Raw genomic sequence first — 14,047 nt, 5'->3', positions numbered from 1 at the left:
TATATTATTTTTCAACATAAATAACCCTAAGCCCACTTGATTTCATGAATATGTTACATTCACACTACAGCGACATCAGGGGTTAAATAGGCTTCTGTGAGTTGGTCTAGGAAACCATAAGTTCTATTTGTAACACTGGATCAATTACTTCTGTTCCAAGTTTAATCATTGGCTTCAAAGGAATAGTCTTGGATTTGCTTGACTAGGTTTTATGACCTTGAACTCAATCTTTTCTTTCTGGGCCTGTTTCTTCATTTTTTGCAATGACAATTTAGAGTAGTCATAACAAATTTACTGCCACTTCCTTTTGAGATGTGTTATACTGATATTTTGATTATTTAACTATAACACCTTGTTCCCATAGACTATAACTTTCATTTATGTAAGAAACATATTTTACACATTCCTTTTATCTGGTAGAAGCTCATTCAATCTACAGACTGATTTAAGGGAAGGGAGGGGAGAAATATGCTAAAGACATTAAAATATGGTAGAATTTGATCAAACTCACATCATAAACTTGGATCAGAAGTCAGAACTAGACTTCTTAATTTATCTCCAGTATTTTCCATAGCTGAACCCCTCTCCTAGAGCCTTATCTACACACCCCCCAGCCCTTTGTATACGTATTTCAAATATCCACCTATGTTAAAAGTTGAGGCTGTATCTAGAACGTCTTCAACCCTCCCCCCCACCAAGATTTGATCTAACACGTAAATGCTTGCATGAGAGAAGTCTCCAGAACACTACCTTCTACTGAAATCAGTTAGGAGGAGATACACCCTCTGAATAAATTTGTGTAAGTCAGTCCATCCTAAGCCTTACTCTGCCTCTTCAAAGGGGAATATGTCCCTCTTCCAAGGGATATGTCATATGAAGGAATCTTCCAGATTTAAGCTTACCAATTTTGGCAGAGCCTAAAGCGCTAAGGCAAACAGTTAATAAAGGAGGGGAAAAAAAAAGAGAGAATCGACTAGTTTCCTAGCGCTCAACTAAAAAAAAATGGGGTAGGGGTGGTGGCGGCGGGGGGAACAGGACTGTGAGACAGATTAAAAATAGGGAAAATGAAGCTTCTAGCTTTAAACGTGCCACCTTTCAACGCCACTTTTCAAAAGATCTACGTATTGATCTTCAGCCATCCAAATTCCTCTACAGCGTACCGGAAATGGAAGGGGTTAAACTTTTGCAGATGGATGCAAACAGGGGCGTATCTAAAAATCAAGGGTGGGGGTTTGGGATTCGTAGGGTACAGATGGGGGGAGGGAAGGGAAGCAAGGGAGGGAGAAGGTAAGGAAGGGAGGAGTCGCTATAGCCAGAATATGAATGAGGAAAAGAGAGTAAAACGCCGGTCGAAAGGAAAATCGGAGGGCAGGGGTGAAAATAGGGAGGGGGGGCAGGGAAGGAGGCCGGGAATGAGCGCTGGTCGAAAGCAGGTGGGGGAGGCTGCGACTGGAAGCGCAGCCCAGGACGAAGGATCAGGAGCGGGGGGCGACCAGAGGTGGAAAATCCACCCCTGCCCTCAGGGACAGTTCGTACCTGTTGGTGTGGAAGCGGTGGAGCGGGTCGGTGCGATGGCAGGAGGACAGCTGGCAGCCGAAGTCGCTGATGTCCAGGCAGCCCGGCTCCTCGCTCGGGCAGGTGCCCACCCCGCGAGGAGGTCCCAGGAGTGGGAAGGGCTCCTCGGGGGTTAGAAACTTCTCGTAAGAAGTGATGGCCGAGGCCTCGTCGGACATGGTTGGAGATGGCCTGGCTCGGGCTCTCTCTCTGGCCCTGGGCTGCTCCCGCGCCCGCCCCTGCCCCCACTCTAACCTGTCCGCAGTCGCCGACGCTCCGGGGTGTGCCCGCCGCAGCTCACTGGCAGGCTGGGCGTCGCGGCCCGCTGCTGCTTGCGGGGTGCGGGGCCGCGCGAAGAGGCTGCTCGAGGCCACAGCGGCCCACCGACCACCCAGTTAGCGCCTCGGTGGCCTCTGCAGCTGCCGCCGCCGCCAGACTCAGCCCGTCAGCGCAGCGCCGCCGCCCGGCCCGGCCAGGCCCGCCCCGCCCACTGCGCTCGCCGCTTGCGACTGCAGCAGTCTGCCCGGCGCCCGCCAGGAGGGGAAGGGCGGCGGGAAGCCACTCCCCGTGCCCCCTGCTGGACCGGAGGAGGAACTGAACCTCCGCCCGCCGCGGCCCCAAGCGGCCCGCCCCGCCCTCTACGCATCAAATCAGGGATTCAGGCCGCTAGAAAGGCTAGGCGCCTCTGGCCAACCTCCTCCTCCGCATTCTCACTCGTACTCGATTACTAAGCAGGAACCGCAGTCCCAGAAAAGGGACTTGGCCAAGGTCACACTGCGGGTGCGTGAGAAAGCATCCAGATGCCCTGGTTCCCAGAGCACTCGATCATTCTGTCCCAATTCAACAAGTATTTATTGAGCTCCTGCAATGTGTGCCCAGCACCGTGCGATGAGCTGTAGGAGAAATCGTCCTAGCAGGAAAAAATAGTCCCTTCCTCACCCTTGATCACCTAACTCCAAGAACCCTACGCTGCAGCCACCCGCCTACTCAGAGCTGCTGGACACGTCGTACTCTTTTGTGCTTTGCGCCTTTTGCTCGCAGGCACTCTGCTTGGAATGCCCTGCTATTTCTCCCCTGCTAATCCTTCAAACTCCAGCTCAAACGTTGTCTCCTCAGTGAAGCCTTCCCTGATTCCCAAAGGAGACAGGCACTCCTGCTAATTTGCCCCCTCCCTCCCGTAGAAAATATATTATGGAGCTTAACTTGGTCAACTTGAATCAACTTGTTAGGTGTTATATAGCGTACTTTGCTGTTTATCTCATCTCTTCTCTATATTCTGGGAAAGTGATTCCTGTTCTTGGATGCGTAAGATTAAAAAAAAATATTCAGAGGAAACCCCAAGATTACTAATTTCTTACTTTGCCCAAAGAAGACAATTTTTAAAACTACCTAATACTATTTTATAAAAGCACATTTTCAGATAAGAGCATAATTCTTCAATAAAAGCAAGTCTTTGCATTAACTATATTTATGAAGAAACTACATTGATCCTTCAGGAAAGCATAGAACTAAAATAGGCGGAAAGGAGGGGAAAGATGAAAGAAGGCAGGAGGAAGAAGAGAAAGAGGGCAGAAGTGGGGGGTTGTCACTAAAACAAGCCCCATTCAGTATTAAACTCTGTGCCTTGCCCTACCAATGCAACTTATAGTGAAAACAGCTCCTCCAACGTGCCTTTAAAATGTATACATTATCTTGCTTCACTTGCTTGGTTGTTTGACTGTTGAGCATGCCTGCTTTCTTTCATTGAGATTGCAAGAAGGTGTGTTGTATTGTGTATGTGGCTTTCAAAATGAATCATTCATTAATATCTAATGAGGCTGACCAATTTAAAACTTGTGGAAGTGAGGCTGATGATGGTTTGTTCTATGGTCCCTAATGCACCAATCTCCAGGGGTCTGAGGCCAGTGAGGCTGAATGGGCCATGGCTTAGTCCCCAAACACAAGAGACTTGATTATCCCAATGAAACAAGAGTCAAGTGCTGCATGATAATGTAGGCACTCAGGTAATAGCACCAGGAACTGTTAATAAGAAGCTAACAAAATAGTCTATTTTATTTTATATTTTTTTGAGACGGAGTCTTGCTCTGTCGCTGAGGCTGGAGTGCATTGGGGCAATCTTGGCTAACTGCAACCTCCACCTCCCGGGTTCAAGCTATTCTCCTGCCTCAGCCTCCTGAGTAGCTGGGATTACAGGCATGTGCCACGACACCTGGCTATTTTTTGTATTTTTAGTAGAGACGGGTTTTGCCATGTTTGCCAGGCTGGTCTCGAACTCCTGACCTCAAGTGATTGACCCGCCTCAGCCTCCTAAAGTGCTGGGATTACAGGTGGAGCCACTGTGCCTGGCGGTCTAATTTAAATATATATACCTTTTACACATACTATAAGAGGTGGGTGTTTTTTTAAACTGGAGTCTAATGATAAGAGTCCGTGAGGTTTCTACAAGTATGTGTTTTACTTTTGTGTTTAAGCATATTCTGAAGTATCTGTATAACCACATGATAACAAACTGCTGCCACATGATTAGGACATGTATTTGAGTTTATTTTCACAATGAATTAGCATAAGGTAATACTACTTTAATTGTCATGATCCTGTGAGAAGACAAATGAGGTGAACCTCATACTTGGCATCTTCCTATACAAATGAAGGGTTGCAGTAGTCTGAAGAGAATAAAGTGATGGGAAAGTGGAGTCAACCTCAAGACGTACTTACAAGCTGAAGGCCAAGAGCATATGCTTGCCAGTCAGTAGTATGTTCATGTTTCTAGGGCAGTTTTGTTTCATCATATATACCACATTACACTGACTTTGTAAAAAAGTTTGTGCACAATTTGTCAATTTGCTTTGGTGTTACATTTGTACAAGAGCTTTATGAACATGCAGAGTTTAATGTTTGTTTACATTTAAGAAATATTATAAAAAGAATTTACAGAAATGTTTGGGTGTGAATTTTTTTTTTTTTTTTTTTAAAAAGAGGTCCCAGGCCAGGCACGGTGGCTTATGCCTGTAATCCCAGCACTTTGGGAGGCCGAGGCAGGCAGATCACCTGAGGTCAGGAGTTCAAGACCAGCCTGGCCAATATGGTGTAACACCATCTCTACTAAAAATACAAAAATTAGCTGGGCGTGGTGGTGCCCGCCTGTAGTCCCAGCTACTTTGGAGGCTGAGACAGGAGAGTCACTTGAACCTGGCAGGTGGAGGTTGCAGTGAGTCTGGGCAACAGAGCAAGACTCCGTCTGAGGAAAAAAAAAAAAAAAAAAGAGGTCCCTCCATATATTTCTCAGTGAGAAGTACTGACATGGATATGGATAGCAGTACACAGAGTTGGTGCACTGTATGTATAATGTTTACTTAAATATATGGTAATAATGTATTAATACATCTTAACCAAGTTCTTAATCACTGGAGTTGATGACTGTTGGGCATCCTGCCTTCTTGTCTCACTTCGATTTGGTTTGTCCCTTGGGTGTACTTCACCTCAATGGATTTACCCAATTCATCTCTCCCTTCCATTCTCCAAGATCCTTCCTAATTTCTGTTACTCTGAAAATGTGGGTGGGTATAGTAGTTCCTTATTTTCTCTGAAGATCTGAGCCTGAGAGCAAACCCTGGGGTAATCTCCCTTGAAGTCTTCAGATGCATAATTTACCTACCAGAGAGCTGATGGCTGCAGGAGAGACTGAGTGGTATCAAGAATTGTCAACTAACTTTTATCATTTTGTTTACCATTGGACAGAAATATACTGGACTTGACCTAATAATTGGTGATCTAACCCTTATAATTTTTTCATGTGATTGATGAGCTCAAAGTGTGTGTGTGTGTGTGTGTGTGTGTGTGTGTGTGTATTTAGCTGAGTCAAATATCACCAACAAGACCTGCTGATAAAACAAAGCTTGAATTTCTTACGTATTTTGGCAAGGAAAACCTCAACTTCCACAAAGCTTTGGCAATGTTTCAGAGGGAAATGTCTGGGCAGAATTTATTAAGAATTGGAAGTTTGATTTAAGGTGGATATTTCAATGTGGGGTCTTGATTAAGACTGGGCAAGAATCATTTCACAACAATCCAGGATTGGTGAAAGCAGCAAGATGAGGATTTTGAGGTGAGGAATTCAGAGAATTGTAGGGTGCAAACTTGATGCTTTCCATCGAAGACGTGGTAGGTCTTTCAGGAAGTTCTGTGAAAGACGTAAGAATTAGATCCATTATTTTCGCATGTGGATGTCCAGACGTTCCTACATTACTTACTGAAAAGACTATCTTTCCTCCATTGTATTGCCCTTGCTCCTTTGTCAAAGATCAGTGGACATTTAAGGAAAGGATGAATTTGGCTTGGGAGAAAGAAGATTAGTGAGGTTTTTACAGTGAGTGACATTTGGCCTGGGCTTTTAGAAGAGTAGGCCAACAAAAGATGGACATTTTAGATGAAACATTGTAACGCTGAAATTATGGATCGTTTCTGTGGTGAAACTGGTGAATTTTGAAAGATAGACTTAGAAAACGTTTTTGATAATAAATGGTGTGATATCAATCATATACAATCATAGAAACCCTTGTGAACAAATGTGAACCTGAAAGAGCCAATCCTTCAAGATGAATCCGGAAATGCTAATGGCCTAAATTTAAAATAGAGAGCCAAACAGCCATTTACTGACTAGAGGTCATACACCCACTCTGAGTTCCCAAAAAAACTCCACCTTTTTAACTTTGGGACTTTTAGAACTCAGCTGTATCAACCAATCAGAGCTCAGCCACATCAACCAATTGGGGCTCAGCTGCTTCCACCAATCAGAACTAAGAAAGTTTGTATCCTTCATTTGCATAAATGGATGTGATTGGGAACCTGGGTGTGGACTTTTGCAATGAAACCTAAACCCTCTTTTGTTGTCTGGAACACACCTTCATTTTAAACCTGTTCGCAAACTGTTCAGTGGAATAAAGTCTCTTTCCTCCAAATTCCTTTTCAGAGAACTTTTGTTCACACCCTTAAGGGTTGATGGCAAAAAAAATTTTGAGAAATACCAACCAAGGGGACGATTATAACATTTTTATATTTGTCCTCGTATAATTTTCTACTTCTTTTTTTTTTGACAGAGTCACGCTCTGTTGCCCAGGCTGGAGTACAGTGGCACTATCTTGGCTCACTGCAACCTCCACCTCCCGGGTTCAAGCGATTCTCCTGCCTCAGCCTCCTGAGTAGCTGGGATTACAGGCGTGCCCCACCACGCCCGGCTAATTTTTGTATTTTTAGTAGAAATGAGGTATCACCATGTTGATCAGGCTGGTCTCAAACTCCTAACCTCGTGATCCGCCCGCCTCGGCCTCCCAAATTGTACAGGGGTGAGCCACCGCACCCAGACTCTTTCTTCTTCTTTTTAAAAAGAACATAAGATATATTGTTCCCCTGTAAAATTCTATCCAGTCTAATGTTTAAGTACTTTAAAAATTTTAATGAATGGGGTAATTCACCGTTCTTCAATTGCTCTTACCAAACTTTTGTTTAACCATTGTTACAGAAAAGTTAGGAAAGTCATATCTCCTCTTTGATGTATATGTGTGTTAAGCAAGTAGCTATGATATTCTTTCCTATGCTTTAATGAAAATCTTGTACACAACTAAAATACTCCATGGGACTTACAAATATTGTAATTTATTTGACTAATGTAGAAAGGGCTTTTCAGAAACAACCAACATTTCTCAGATCAGTATGAATTTTTGGTTTAATGATATTTTCTTAAGAAAATGTTTGTTTTAGTTACCAAAAGTAACCACTTAAAAGGCCCTCCATAATCTGATTTTTTTGGAGAGGAAGATGATCATATATTTTGCTAAACAGCAAAAAAGGAATTAAAATAAATTATGATATATAATACACGTAAATAAAAATAATAAAAGGAACCAATTACAAGAGGTCATAGCAAAAGGAATGTATTAAAATATATTCAGAAATAGGTAATCCTGAAGAAAATTATTATCTTGGTTCTTTTATTGTAGCTAGAGGAATGGATTTAGTCAAGTGAGATTAGAATCAGTGACTATACATTATTTACTATGTAAATAATAGGATATATATTTTGGAGGAGATGCTAGATGTTTTGAAATTTTCATCCTTGCAAATATATATTTCAACAATCTGGTCATTTTCAACCTGAACATTTTTTTCAATCTGAACATTACTCTTAACTAGTACTTGTACACTTTTACAATATTATGATTGAAGTTTGTAAAGATGATCTAATATGTCTTCTGAATCATAGTTATTAAATTAGGATATGTTTTTATTATTTGCAAGCTGGTAATCCAGTCTGTTGTTTCTCTTTCTTTTAACACTTCTAGACTAATCGGAGCATCCTTATCAGGTATCTAATCTTGGGATCATTCTTTGATCATCTTTGATAACACAGAGTTTACACTCAACAGACATATAGCAACCAACAGCTGATAAATTTAAGATTCATGCTATTATAGCAGTGTCTATCACAAAATAATTGTGACTTAACTAAAATTTTAACAAATGCCACATAACTCTTTTTAATAAAAACATAATTTTTCCACAGTGAAGCACAAACAAATATATCTTCATTTCTAATTTGATAGAATGTAGTCTGCTGGTGTCACCAAGACGGTAGATTTCAGGAATAGGCCAGATCTCATTTTAATCTGAGTTAGGACAGATGTTCAAGTTTGACTTGAGAGGTCTTATCCAGTTACATCTTAACTCACTCCTGACTTCCCCAGAGATGGGTATGATGGCTCTGCCTACAACAGAGGGCCTACAGAGGGACTTCTTTACACGATCCTCTGACAAACATGAGCTGAGCATGATGAGTATTAGGGTTCCCTAGAAGCAGAGCCTAAGGTGGGGCATGATTCTTGGGCCACTGATTTAGAGCGACTGCTCTCAGCAGCAGCGGAGTGAGAGAAGCAGGATACGGCTGGAGGAAAAAACCTAAGCTCGCTGGAAACAAGCTCTAGCCTAATCCCAGGAGGAGATCTGGAGTAGGATTTACACCACAGAATTGGTCAACCTTGAGGCAAGGTACCCTTGTACTCTCATCATCAGTTAGTCATTGCTTTTGGCTGCAGGGGTTGGGGGTATTAAACAGCAATCTCCCAGGCAATGAACCTCTTCTGCAGAGTGCAATTCTGCAGAGAAGGAAGCAGCTGTATTTATCAGCTAATACCCACAGCAGCTGGGGGATGGATCTGTCTGCCTTGTAAAGGGGGCCTGAACTGGTCACCAGCTGTGTAAAACACTATGGTACAGAAACACTGTCATATATATGTTAGTACCCCAGAACAGCTCTGAAGAAACAAATAACTGAAACATACTGAAGAAAGCACTGCAGAACCTGAACACTTAAATTATGTACGTAGAACATTGCTTCTAAAAATATGCTATGAGTACAACTAAGGATGCTAGGAACACATCTCCCTTTCTAACATTGGGTTTACGAACATCCTCTCCCCTCAACTACCCAGTTTGCTTAGCAGTAGCAGCTGGTGGTGAATTCTGCCATTAGGGCAAGATGCCCAGCAAGGAAAGAACTGGGTTGGTTAGGAGAATTTAAGGCAGATGAAATCTCTGGAATGGGGATATGGTGTGTAGGGTGAAAGGAGCTAAAAGGGAAAGGTTTCTTTGTGTATGAGACCCACTCACCAATCTCCACCATTTGTTTATTTCTACTGGCCCTAGAGACACTCTTGTCGGCTCGTCTTTCCTCTGCCAACACTTTTGCTTTGCATCAGGATTTTTCTCTTTGCTCGCCTATGAAACTCGACTTCTCACAGCTCTACCCCTTACACTGACATTTTCTAATAGTTTGACAGCTAGAAATAATGGAGAAAATTAAGTAAAAAGTCTTTCCGTGCTACCTCTGTTATTTTTGTTTTTAAATTTGGCCAAGCCCAGACATGTGTGCTATCGTTGGGTGTTGGGGGAAAAAATAAAAGACAAGATGATTTGTCTGCAATTCAAACCCAAGAGGGTTTCCTAGGTGTGGAGTAATGGGTTCTGAAATACCAAATGAGAAAGGAGGTCAGGGAGCTACAAAAGAGGTACAGAGGTAGGGACAAGGCAGTGCTTCATTTACCTTCAGCAAACCTGGGGATTTACCTTCTCCTTCAGTCCCTTCACCATCACCAATCCTTCCCCTGAAAAAACCATTGTGGACTGCCTGATAAGTTGCGAAGTGAGAATGGGTGGGTGTGGAGCAAGAATAACAACATCCTGGGTACCGTACATTCTGAAGGAACAGAGGGAATTCCTGTTTTGTTTTAACCTGGGACAGAGGGGATTGCCTTGTTCTCTCCAGGCTGAGGCAGTAATTCCTGACTCTAGGGACTGCTGATATGGAAATTACTACTACCACTCTGGGTGGAGTCAGATGAGTATATTAAAGAGTCTCGTTGTACTGTCCTAAAATAAGCAAGATCTTTGCTAATATCCAAGCTTTACAGAACGGTGGGACGAGGTGAAGGCCCTGTACCTTTATCCCCAGTGGTCTTCAGTACTATAGGCAGTAATGGGGCCTGTGTGGCACAGTGGAGGGCAATGAGTGAGCTGGTTATGCCAATTCCTACTATAGTCACCTCCTTGGCTGCCAGCTTTCAAGGGAGAGATCTTTGCCTTACTGGGTTCTGCCCTTCTGCTTCTGAAGAGAACCTAGTCTCTCTGTATGGGCATTGAGGCAACAACTCTTGGGGTGGGGAGTTCGGGGAGAGAGAGCACTTGAAAAGAATTTATGGTGGCCTTTTTCTCAGTGATATTTGAGAGATACCAGGACACATCTGAATGTATCTGAGTTTAAGTCTTGGCTCTATTCGTTATTAGCTCTGTGACCGTGGGCAAGTTATTGATTTATATGCAATCTGACTAATCTGAGTTTTCTTAGCTGCTTTAAGCAGACAAAGAGGACAGGAAAGGGTAATACACTTAAGAACCAGCAAAGGGCTATTGTGAGGATGAAGCAATAACAACAAAATGGGTTTAAAGCACTTATCTTAGTGCGTGGTCCATAGAACTGCAAACGTTGGATTTTGCTTATTTTAGGACACTACAAAGAGACCCTTTAATATACTCTTCTGACTCCAGCCAGAGTGGTAGTAATTTCCATATCAGCAGTCCCTAGAATCAGGTATTACTGCCTCAGCCTGGAGAGAACAGGGCAATCCCCACTATCCCCGGTGAAATGATTATTATCATTTATTATTTATTAGTCAGAGGTCTTAGGTGAGATCAAATTCAATCATTATAATTTATATTTCAATATACTGCTTAACTTCATGATAGGTAATGTTCTAGGTGTTCCTCACATGTGAAATTTTAATATTTTTACTGCAACTCTGGAGGTAAGTACTATTATTATACCCATTCTACAGATGAGAAAGCCAAGGAATAGCGTGCTTCAATCACTTGCCCAAGATGCCATGTTTAGATAGTGGTACAGTGGGGATTCGAACGCGGGAGCTCAGGTTTCAAAGTCTGTGCTCTTTACATATGCAGCTAAAGAGTCAGACAAGAACCAAAAGGAGATGGAGAATGGAGGGTAGAAAGGGCACAGGTTCAAGGTGAAAGGTCAGAAACTGCAAATTCGGAGTTTGGGTTGGTCTAGCAGCTTAAAGGCGTCATCATGAACTGTTCACCTAAGTAAGTTAAGCTCCTGTTTGAGAATGATTGATAAGCTTGCAAGCCAACTTACAAACAAACTGGGGAAATGTTCCAATAGATGACTAAGTCTTTTAAGTCTTTTTACCTGTGTTTTTCGTTCTCTTTACCAGAGTAGCCGCCCGGCTCTCCCAAACAGACCGGCCAACGGACGTAGTCGCGAAAAAGTTAATGTCCAGGCGGGGGCGGGGGAGGCGGAAATGGAGAGAGCGGAAGCAAAGAGGATTGTGGGAGCTCCGTTGTGCGTCGCTTAAGTGAGGGCGGCGGATGGGTGAAGGTCCGGTGACTGCGACTGCCGCTGCTCTCCGAGGCCACAGGAAAGGGGCCGTCGGTCGCCGCCATGACAGCGAGCGAGGCGGAGGTTTGTAGCACTTCTTGTGGGCTGAGGGCGTAGACACATCCTGCTTCCAGCCGAGCAGGCAAACGGGAACGGAAGTGATAGGGGATCAGAAGTTGCGAGGGGATGAGTAGTAGGGGGAACTGACAAGCGGACGGACCCGGCGGCGAGAATTGATTGCGTAGCTGTAGGATTAGGGGGCGTGTCAACTGTGTGGTGTGTGTTGACACTGAGATGTGTGAATCTTCTAATTATTTTTAGCTGGGGACAGGCGGGGTCTATGGGGGAGGGGGCGGACGGATGAATGGAGGATAAAATCAGGGCGAAAACGTGTTGTCTGCTGGGCACCAGTACATCTGAGTCACATCTCAGCAGGATGATTTTATTGGAAAGACCTGGGTCCCTGGTTTCAGATTCTGCTATTGATGCGTTGATTGATTTCCCTTACCAAAATACCAGGTACCTGCTCTGTGCTGGGTACTGCACTAGAGGCTCCGGATGAGGAAATGAATTAGGCTTTTTCCTCGACATTTACAGCCTGCCGGTTGCTATCTGCATTTGGAGACAGGCTATTACAATACAAGGAGACAGAGATAGATCCTGTGTTATGAAAACCTATTGGGTGCCACCGAACTCATCTGGGAGTTGAGATCTGGGACGGCTCTTTGATGCGGTGATTTAACATATATTTTGAAGACAAAATAAGCAGGACAAAAACGAAGTGCAATTTTCCGCCAGGCACCTTCCCTCCCTGTTGAGGTGAACTGGAGAACTGAGTAGCATTTAAGGCCCAAAACTAGTTTATTTCTTTTTCTTTTTTTCTTTTTTTTTTTTTTTTTGATAAGGCGTCTCTCTACTTCTGTCGCCCAGGTTGGAATGCAGTGGCGTGATCTCGGCTCACTGCAACCTCTGCCTGCCGGGTTCAAGTGATTCTCCTGCCTCAGCCTCCCGGGTTGCTGGGATTAGAGGCACCCGCCACCACTCCCGGCTAATTTTTATATTTTTAGTAGAGACGGGGTTTTACCGTGTTGGCCAGGTTGGCCTCAAACTCCTGACCTCAAGTGATGCGCCTGTCCCGGCCTCCCAAAGTGCTGGTATTACAAGCATGAGCCACCGCGCCCGATCCCCACAACTAGTTTATTTCTGGTAAGAGCATTTGCCTATCACAATGGGACTTCCAGGCCCCTCTGGAAGAATCAGTCTTACGTGAGTGCAAAGCCTGCAAGCTCTGGGTAGGACTACAATGGAGGTGCTAGTTATTTGGTTTTCCAGCAAACTCGGTTCACAGCAGGGAATTGTGTACCCACCAGAAATCCTAAGCAATATTTTAAAGCTTCTGAACAAGAAAAGAAGCCTCTTTGTTTACCAGAGAAACAACAGTATAGCAGTCTAAGTCAGTGGCTCTCAAACTTTCCTGTGAATCAGAATCAGATGGAGCGTTTCTTAAAACAAAGAGTGCTAGGTCCCATCCACAGAGTTGCCCCTACAGTTGGTCAGGAGTGGACCCCCGAATTTACATTTCTAACTAGTTCCCAGGAGATGCTGATACTCCTGGACATGGGGCCATACTTGGAGAACTATAGGTCTAAACGGAGCTGACAATAAATCGGAAAGAATATCTCCTGGAATCCCTTAGAACCCGGGAGGCAGAGGTTGCAGTGAGCCAAGATTGCACCACTGCACTCCAGCCTGGGCAACAGAGTGAGACTCTGTCTCAAAAAAAGAAAAAAAAAAAAAGAATATCTCCCGTAGGGAAGGCTAGGCACACTCCTAAAGGTCAGGCATGTCTGAATTCATACACAGTAGATATGAAATAAAATTGACTTATTTGACACTGCTTAGAAAATCTTTTTATTTTTATATTTGTATAATTTTATTGTATATTAACAAATTGTATACATTTATGGAGTCCAAAGTGGTATTATATGTATACAATGTAGAATGATTAAATCAAGCTAAAGAACATATTCATCACCTAAAATTTTATCTTTTTTTACACAAAAATGACTTAACATGGAATTTAATAGTTTTTTTGTGGTGCTAACATTTGAAATGTACTCTTAGCTCTTTTGGAATATGAAATTTTGAAATATCACCACCATTCTATTCTCTGCGTTTGTGGGTTCCATTGTTTTAGATTCCACATACAAGTGAGAACATGAAGTATTTGTCTTTCTGTGCCTGGCTTATTTCACTTAGCATAATGTTCTCCAGGCTCATCAATGGACAGATTTTCCTGATTTTTGAAGATTGAATAATATTCCATTGTGTATGTATAGCACATTTGCTTTATCGGTTCATCCACTGATGGACACTTAGGTTGATCCCATAACTTGGCTATTGTGATAAATCCTGCAATGAACATAAGAGTGCAGATATCTCTTCGACATACTGATTTCAAATTCTTTGGATATATATACCCAGAAGTGGGATTGCTGGATCATATCGTAATTCTATTTTTAGTTTTTTGAGGAACCTCCATACAGT

At 43.2% G+C, this 14,047-nt stretch overlaps 1 protein-coding gene across 2 annotated transcripts in view; it reads right to left on the bottom strand.

Moving 5' to 3' along the window:
- FAM199X (family with sequence similarity 199, X-linked) overlaps nt 1–2,097 on the bottom strand; it is a 29,474-nt gene extending 27,377 nt beyond the window's left edge. Inside the window, exon 1 of one of the 2 annotated variants that reach the window (XM_054471592.2) lies at nt 1,537–2,097. In XM_054471592.2, coding sequence (XP_054327567.1) covers nt 1,537–1,733 — 197 coding nt within the window. In that variant the 5' untranslated portion in view covers nt 1,734–2,097. The remainder of the gene's footprint in view (nt 1–1,536) is intronic. The other variant, XM_054471593.2, reaches the window with a different exon arrangement.
- Between the last annotated feature and the right edge of the window lie 11,950 nt (nt 2,098–14,047).

Source organism: Pongo pygmaeus, chromosome X, assembly GCF_028885625.2.
Source record: "Pongo pygmaeus isolate AG05252 chromosome X, NHGRI_mPonPyg2-v2.0_pri, whole genome shotgun sequence".
NCBI classification, from domain to species: Eukaryota; Metazoa; Chordata; class Mammalia; order Primates; family Hominidae; genus Pongo; species Pongo pygmaeus.
Note: the sequence above shows the minus strand (reverse complement) of the source record. Positions and strands in the feature narration are given on the sequence as shown.